At 38.6% G+C, this 8,974-nt stretch overlaps 1 protein-coding gene across 1 annotated transcript; it reads right to left on the bottom strand.

Annotated features, from left to right (window-relative positions):
• Window positions 1-965: 965 nt before the first annotated feature.
• Window positions 966-8,292, bottom strand: pnpla2 (patatin-like phospholipase domain containing 2). Its single transcript, XM_051381850.1, is given in 10 exon segments — window positions 966-2,012; window positions 2,015-2,289; window positions 2,626-2,748; window positions 2,985-3,117; window positions 3,738-3,962; window positions 4,615-4,675; window positions 4,886-5,095; window positions 5,921-5,986; window positions 6,653-6,885; window positions 7,750-8,292. Coding segments are annotated over 10 exon segments (1,548 nt in total). The 5' UTR covers window positions 7,937-8,292; the 3' UTR covers window positions 966-1,977.
• Window positions 8,293-8,974: the final 682 nt, after the last annotated feature.

Raw genomic sequence — 8,974 nt, 5'->3', positions numbered from 1 at the left:
GATATGCGCCTCTGGTGTTGACAGCAGTGTTGACTGTCTGGTCTCCAGTAAATCCTCTTTGTTGTAATGACAGTATTTGTTTCGGTCTGTTTTATTTTGATTATTAAGTTAAATTAATGGACTTGTTTGATCCAGAGAAGAGGATAAACTGTGATTTAAGGGGGGGCAAAACAAATTGTAGCTTCTTAAAACAGAAAGAAATAGTCACAGTATTTGTTTATATATTGTTTATAGCTTATGCCTCAGCATTTTAATGTCTAGTTTATCTTAGAGGCCTGGGTTTTGATTTATAAATTAGTTTAAAATGTACAAATCAGTAAGAATAAACCTACAGATCTGCCTCTACAAGGTCAGTGAGCAGGATTTTTTTGGAAAACTGTGAAATCTGAACATCAAGTACTGAAATCTAAGAAATTAGATAGTTGTAGAGATTCATTCATATCTTTCAAATACCTACTTCTATATTTAAAAAAAGGAACTTGTTGGTGATTAATACAGAAGTTGTAGATTTTACCTTTACAGTTCCTAATTGTTCTAATAAGGAGTTTATGAATAAAATAACATAAAATAAAATTTATTTGTGGGGCATATAATAGCTAAATTAACCAGGAACTTATTTAATCTTTTTTTTTTCAACCTGAACTTCCAATTTCAATCTTTCACACTGTTTATGCTACTGTTTTAATTGCTGTCAAACTGTATCCTGCACTAAAATAAAATATCTACATTATTTCTGTGCGTTACACTCACACGCATGAATCAACTATTTGTCATTCTGCTTTGATCATCTGGAAACCCCCCAAGAACCCCTTCAGGTCCCTGATCCACTGTTTGGTCACTGTTACGGATGTGTACTCTTCCCTGCTCTGTGTGCTCTCTTCACAGTAACTCATGGCTCTTCTGGGTAATGTGAGGAACATTGTTGTTCACATATACAGCAATGAGGAAACACTCATAAGCTCCAGTTAATGATAAACAATACCAGTTTATTTAATGATCACATAAATATTATTCCCTGCAACATTTTGTCAGTATATTAAATTCACTTGCAATTATGTCACTGGACAATAAGGCACAACTCAGGGCTTAATCACACAGTTTCTACACAGTACAAGAGAAGCATTTAAACAGGTTGATTATTACCTAAGAAACTCATCTGATGTCAAATAGTGTTATCAAGTGCAATTCAGATAAAACAGATTCTTAGATAGTTAAAAACAAAATCACATATTTGATTTACTGTGAACGCATTAAAATGTTAAAATTTGTAATATAACATCATTGTCGAAAGATGTTTAAGGAGAATTTCACTGCAATGTAGATTTAAAAGAGTTGTAACTTCAACTCTCAAGATTAGAACGTAAATCGAGATGATAGAAACACGTTTCCACGATTGAGAAAACAGAGCAAAGCAGCTTTTTTTCATATAAATAATTGTAAAGACATAAGACAACATAAAGTATTTTGTTTCACAATACTGCATTGATACTTGCATCAAATAAATGGATTAACTACCTGTAACAAACAGATCGGTGCATCCACTGTGCTCCCTCCTACAGTCAGTCTCTTCCACCAGAAGTAACTTGGAGCTAAAAACGGATGAAGCGGTAACACTGTGCTTAACTACTGGTCTGACTACATTCCACTATAAACATAAACACTCGCCTATTTTAACGTTTGCTACGTCCTGTAATTCAAGTTTGTGCATGACTGTCAGTTTAAATGCACTTCTGTTGACAGACAGACAGTGTGTCTATGTCTGAACTGTAGCTAAAGACTTATTTCAGTGTCATGCATTAGGCAAATATATTAATACACGCTAAGTGTAAAGATGGTACATTTTTACTATTTCGAACCCCTACAAAAAGGGTCTGGTTAGATTCTTCCTGGCAGTTTAAAATATGTAAATGTAAGGGTGTAAACAGATATTAAAATCTGTTGTAAATGTTACTGGATCTAGATTAAGTAATGAAGCTCTTAGGAGCTGCTGATGGTTTCTCCAGAGCTGGAGCAGGTGGAAGACAATCACTGTGCATTGTGAGGCCTTCTGGGGAGAGGGTGGACGGAGGGCTCTCGTCTGGTGAGATCGGTTCGGTTTGGAAGACGCCCTGCAGGTCCATGTTGATACACAGCACTCCAGACAACAGCTGCCTCTTGTACTCGTCGAGACGCATGAAGACGTCCAGGACTGAAGAACTGCTCCCGTTCACCCAGGTGGGAAACAGGCTGGTGGAGCTGAACTGGGATGGGAGGGACTGGTAGTGGTGCAGCTCCAGCTGACAGAAAAACCTAGAGTACATATTAGCAGCATACAGAATGAAGTTGTTTCACTCAGCTATAATCGATATTTTTATATTTAAGTATCAAATGACAATGTGAAAGGGTTTTCCTTCTCAACTCAAATGGTCCAAGTGGCCAAAAAATAAATTATTGCCGGTTTATCCTGATCAAAACCCAGCCACGTTCACATACTATAGATAGCAGCTAGCAGCAATATGACGTTTAATGTATTCTGTAATGACTGGATGTTAAAAGTTGCCATAAAAAGACAAGTCTGACCACAGTAAATGTACATTACAGTATATGGCAGAAACTGAAACTGTAAGTTGTACGTGTGTAACCTACCTGGCAGACACATGCTGGGAAATGCTTTGGGAGGCCTGGCGAAGGACATGTTGTAGGATTTTGAATACTTGCTCTCGAATCCATCCAACATCTTCTTGCACATCTGGCAGCCACTCCAGAAGTCTACACAACCGATATAACTGCTGTTACTCTGCTGTTACTCAAATGAGTAGTCCAGTATTTTCTGCCACTAATCAATAAAAACATTCTCAAACTATAGAGCAATGACTTTTTTTGTACACAACTACATTAATAAGACAGAGGTGGACATACAGAGGTAGTACTGTGCTGTGATAGTATTCTGAGTGCATATGAAATAAGGAGGAAATGGGACCAGATGTAATTAAATCGTACAGTACCTGAGAGTCATGGACAGAGCGGACTCCAGAGGGAGAGTGTAAGGGAGCATCATGGCTGAGGCCATCCTGATAGGAAGCGTGTTGCTTAGCAACTGTGTCATGCTTCTCCTCTCCATGCAGGCCTCAACTAAAGCTGCAGAGGGAGGCAAAGAGGATCACAACGGTTACCAGCAACTATTCATAGAATTAATTTGCTTTACGCAGCACTATTCATGAGTGAAACTGACACACAGAAGTTGTGCTCTATTTTAATCTGTTTGAAAAGGGAAATCTACCCACAATATGAGCGATAGTACTGTTCCAATACCAACAAATTCGTATGCATTACCTCAGAGGATGATGCTTTATACCTGAACTGACCAGCATCCAAAGCATCTTATAGTGTTTATTTTTAACTTTTATTTATTCAGGGAAGGTTCACTGAGAGGATGCCTCTCTTTTGAAGGAACACCCTGATCACATTTGCACAGTTACACACATTAGCAACAGCTGTTATACACTGGCATGAACTTTAATTACCCGAGGCCAGCTTCAGTTTTTACAATGGCTCAGAGGTTCAATACACAAATCAGTACATGGCTACTACAGACATGATGTGTCCAACTCAAGTTTGGTGATTTGTTGATATAATCCTTCCTCCTACTAAATACCCATTAAAGATTTTAAGTTTTGGAGATACATGGCTTTCCCAGGACAGTGACAATAGTAAGATATAAGGCCCTTCCTCTCATTTGTTCTTCTATAATATGTTACCTTTGTGCAGGGTGGGTGGAAGGTGTTCGAAAAAATGCTCCTCTATTGAGGAACTGCAATGAACCATCACTGCTCCCTCCTCCACATGTGGCTTTTTCTCCTCTTCGTCGCTTTTGTTGTCTTCCTCCTCCTCCTCCTCCTCCTCCTCCTCATCATAAACCTCATTTTCTTCCCCATTAGCTAGCAGGGGTCTGTCTCCGAGAGGGCCGTTTAAATTAAGCAATCCTGAAAGCACAACAAATGTGATGTGTTATCTGTGAACAATGGTGAAGTCATTTCCTAAAGGACCAGTGTGTAGGATTTAGTGACATCTAGCGGTGTACTTGCAGATTGCAACTCACTCACTTCACCCTCTCCTGCCAAGTGTGAAGGAGAAAATACATGCAAAAAACGCAAATAACCCCATCTAGAGTCAGTGTTTGGTTTGTCCTTTCTGGGCTACAGTAGAAACATGGCGGTTCAACATAGTGGAGTCTATGGAAGGTGTAGCGACTTTAGATGAAAATGGCTAATTCTAAGGTAACAAAAGACAACGATTCCTATATCCAGGTGATTATACACTAATGAAAACATACCTATGAAAATTGAAATATAAATATTATATTTATTTATATGTCTGCCAATGGATCCTCCTAAATGTTGTATATAATAATCAACATATTTGTAAATGTTGATTTTTTTAATACCATGTTGATTATGTGCTAACAAACCGCCAATAAAATAAAATAAAATCAGCATACAAATGGGTAACCATTAGTGTATATATTAATATGTTCTGGGCAGTGGACAAAGTATTAGGCTTATTAAAGACCTGATTATTATAAACAGAGCATAACATGATTTGGAGTATGTGTGAAAACAAAGTACTGTTTCTTACCATTCTTCTTTAAAAAGTGCAGAGCATCTTTATATCCCTGCTTACACATGGACTTCATAATCTGCACTCAAAACAAACACATACATTCATCTCTCATGAGTCAAAGAAGTCCACTTAGTTCACTCCAGTTCATCTGAGCCAATCAATTAATCTGTAGACATGTGTGTTATTGTGTGGTCTGTGTGTGTGTGTGTGTGTGTGTGTGTGTGTGTGTGTGTGTGTGTGTGTGTGTGTGTGTGTGGATCTGGATGGTTGTAATCAAGTGACCTACCATTGGGTCCGGGGGGAACAGTGCCCTGGAGACTCTGTAGAGGTTGGTGAGGGTGAACTGGATGCTTGTGTTGGTGAATCGCAGCTCGTGTATGTTGGTGGAGGTGTCTCTGGGGCAGATGTCGCTCTCTCCAGAGAACGGGGACACCGTGATGGTATTTTTCAGCTCATACTGAGGCAGGTTGTCTGAGATTCCTCCGTCCACATATCGCTGTATGAAGATAAAAGATAAAAATCAACATCACAACTAAAAGACTTTTACTTACACAAATATCTGCACTTCTATTTGGGTAAAGAACGTTTGTATGTTCGATTGAAGGGCTATCATCACACAGGATATGATACTAGTGACATCATATCCTGTGTATTGATTAATGTTTGTTTTTACTGAAGCTGGTGAACTTTTAAACTTGCTGTGTGTGTCAACAGATAAGAACAGAGTGACATCAGATTTTTGAATCCGAGCCACTGAGGGGAGAGGACAGAACAACCTTAAAGCCCTTGTCAACATGGACACATTTGGCTCTGCCACTCTCACAGTTTGGTCACAGGCCCTGCATACACACAGGAGCATATAAGCACTTAAAACCCATAACAGAGGCCACACGGGGAGGGTGGGAGTGCTGATATTGCTCAATAATGTTTACCAGAAAACCTTTGTGCTAGAAACATGTCCAGCAAAAAAAAAAATACAACTTTCCCCTTTAGTGTGAAACAAACACTAACTCCTGAGAAATGTTATAATCATTGTTTCCACACATGTGCCAACAGAACAAACACATTCCTGAGGAGGGGAGGGCTTTCATGGGGACAGTTAGAGATAAAAAAAAAAAGTGCCAAACGTGACAACCACTAAACACAATGAGAGGAAATACCGTACATGGTTCAAGGTAGACTGGTCATTACACCTCTCCAACAGCAATAGGTAACTACAGCTCTTAAAATCCACAAAGTTTATAAAGGGGATTTCTTTTCAAATATATATCCTATGTTTGACAACAGCGCATACATGCTGAATAAAACTGAATCTACTCACCACTCCTTGCAGTGTGGGGGGAATGATACCACAGTACACTGGGATGTAGGCACTGCAGACACAGGCCTAGTTAACCAAAGAGATAATATAAGAAACATAGAGGAAGGTGGAATTAACTTGGAGTGAGAAGACATACAGTTGGGTGATATAGTGATAGTATATTGGTATTACAGTTACAATGTGTGACAATATTATCACAATGTCACGATATAACTTGTGGATTTTGTCATTACATTACTGTAGCTGAGTCAAATAAATAGTCATTGTTTATCAGTAGGGTTGCAACTAACAAATATTTCATTTCTGATTCATCTTCAAATTATTTTCTTTGATTAATTGATTGTTTTGTCAGAAAACAGTGAACAATTTTCCACATCTTCAAATGGTTTTCTTTTGTCTGACCAACAGTACAACATACAAATATATTCAGTAAACAACAAAATCAAACAGAGAAAAGCAGCAAATCCTCCCATTTGAGAGGAGCAGATTATGTTTGGCATTTTCTCAATCAATCGACTAAACATTTTCGGCTACAATCAACAATCATAACCACATTACCAATGACCAATATTCAAAATAAAAGTGGCTTCTGAAAGCACCCATGGACATCCCCCAGAAAACTGTCACATTATCAGTATTGAGGGATTAAATCAGCTGTACTCTGACATCTGATTTTATTAATATCAACCAACTGTACAGCAAAATACTGAAGAAAATATACTCGATGCACACCTGCACCAGCTCCTCCTTGTTGTCGAAGTGCGACACCAGGACATTTTCTCCATCTGTCACTCGGGTAAGAGAGATTCCTAACCGCCCGTTGGCCTGATTGTGACAATCAGCTGGCAGTGTGCGCCGCAGCATGTGACGCACAATCTTCACCAGGTTAAAGGAAGGATGCATGGGTCCGAGGAAACGCTTCCTCGCCTCTTTGGCAACATCGATGATATTCGCACCAGTCTCTCCTGCAAAGACATTAAGACAATGTTACTGTAAAATATTAGATAAAGAGAAGACAGACACTTGAAGGAAGTTCCTGGGATGAATAAAGTTTTTCATGCAACTGTACTCTGTGTACATAATAAAATCAGGTAAGTACTGTGGTGCTGCAGAGATGCCTACAAATCTTGTTCTCCAGATGTAAGAAAACACTTGTAGAGACGCCAACAAATGTCACATCATGATTTTAATGTTTTTTTCAGTGAAAATGAAAATTGTGATGCTAAAACGATCATTCCCACTGAGGCCCAGTGCCTGTGATATGATTCACAGTATCATCAATATGATATATTTTTTTGTACATATGGTGCCACTCTAGTTCAAATTAGCCACACATTAAGTAGTGATGCTTAGACACTATGCACCAATAATCCAGTAATATAACATATATGATTTAAAAATAGGACTGTCTGCAGAGTACTACATGAGCACTTTTACTTTTGGTACATTAAACATATGTTATGCTAATAATTGTGTTCTTTACTTTACTTTACTAATTGTAACTGAGTATTTCTACACTGTGGTATTGCTACTTTTACTAAAGCGAAAGATCTGAGTACTTACGTCACTGATCCAGATGCTGCTTATATGCAACTTTAAACCATTGCAAAAGGGGGTCATTCTTATGTTACATTTAATTAAACTTTACAGTTAATGTAGGTGTAACATAGTTTGTTTATAGTGTAATCTGACTTCTTCTTCCACCACTGGTAATTACACAGATATATCTCCAGAAACAAAGCTACATTTGCAATTTACAGTACAAGAAATGTAAACTTAAAACCTGAGTTGTAGTACCCTAGAAGTCTAGTATCAGAGCAAACACTTACCAAGACATACCCCAGTGACCAGGGCAGTGGCAGTGAGGGCTCCAGCTGATGCCCCATATACGTGCCTGGCATTATGCACCAGGAAAGGAGCCTGCTCCACCAGGCAGCTGGCCACACCGATGTGGTAGATACCGAGGAAGCCGCAGCCTGCAAACGAGATGTTCCACGGAGAGTCTAAAGGAAACATACCGGTGACCGTCCGGGAGCTGGGTCAAGTGGGGCTAAGGTCACTGGCAGCGATAACAACACTTCCACCAGCTACAAAAGAAGTATTGCTGCTGAAGTTGAACACACTGTTTATATTGTATTAATGATGCCTCTTCTCATGCTGACTTAGTGTTAATTGACTTTCTCAAGCTACTAACTTAACGTTATCTGTTTTCTTCTAGCTAACAGGAGAAGTCACTGTTTTCGTTGCAGGTACCGTCGCTAAATTATTATTTTTCCTCCTTCATGCTGTAGCGAAACCCCGTTAATAAAAATGCTCTAATTAAAAACAGCTCTAAGCTGGTTAAATAGCTATCCGGAGAGCCACGGGGAGTTGTTATTTCACCTACTTGGTCGGTGTGGGTTGGGGAGGCGGGCGCAGAGCACGCTGGCTCGTCCAATCACAATCGACCCCGCGAAGCAAGGCGACCAATCACGATTGAAACAGCTGATGAATGGACCAATCACAGCACACATCGCTGGAATTGATGCGCGGTCACTCACTTGGCTCTGGCAGCTGTCACATCAATGTAGTTTTTCATTTTGTACAATTAAAAAATAAATAAAAATGACAAAGAAAATAAATAATATACAGATGAGCTTTTTTGAATCCTGCAATCCTTCAATGTTACAGTTTTAAAAAGTTTCACAAAATAATATGACTATTAAAAGTGATAGAAAACTACTACTACTAATAAAATATATATAACAACAACAACAACAACAACAGCAATAACAATAATATCTATATTAAAACAGATGTATGTGATGTGTGTTTGTGTGTATGTGCAAAAGGAAGAGCAGCGTTTTGTTTTGTCCTTTCTATTTTTATCTGCCTGTTTGTTTGTGTTCACATTTTTTTTATCCTAAAAAAATGAACTAAGCTATATTTTTCGTGATACGTGTTATCATACGGAAGAATGTATTGATTCCTGACTACGCAATATTGGCTAGATTACCCTATTATTTGAGGCCCACATATCGATTAAAAACCTGCGATAGTGCGCACTAATCTCTT

This window comes from Dicentrarchus labrax, unplaced genomic scaffold (assembly GCF_905237075.1).
Source record: "Dicentrarchus labrax unplaced genomic scaffold, dlabrax2021, whole genome shotgun sequence".
Classification (NCBI taxonomy): Eukaryota; Metazoa; Chordata; class Actinopteri; family Moronidae; genus Dicentrarchus; species Dicentrarchus labrax.
Note: the sequence above shows the minus strand (reverse complement) of the source record. Positions and strands in the feature narration are given on the sequence as shown.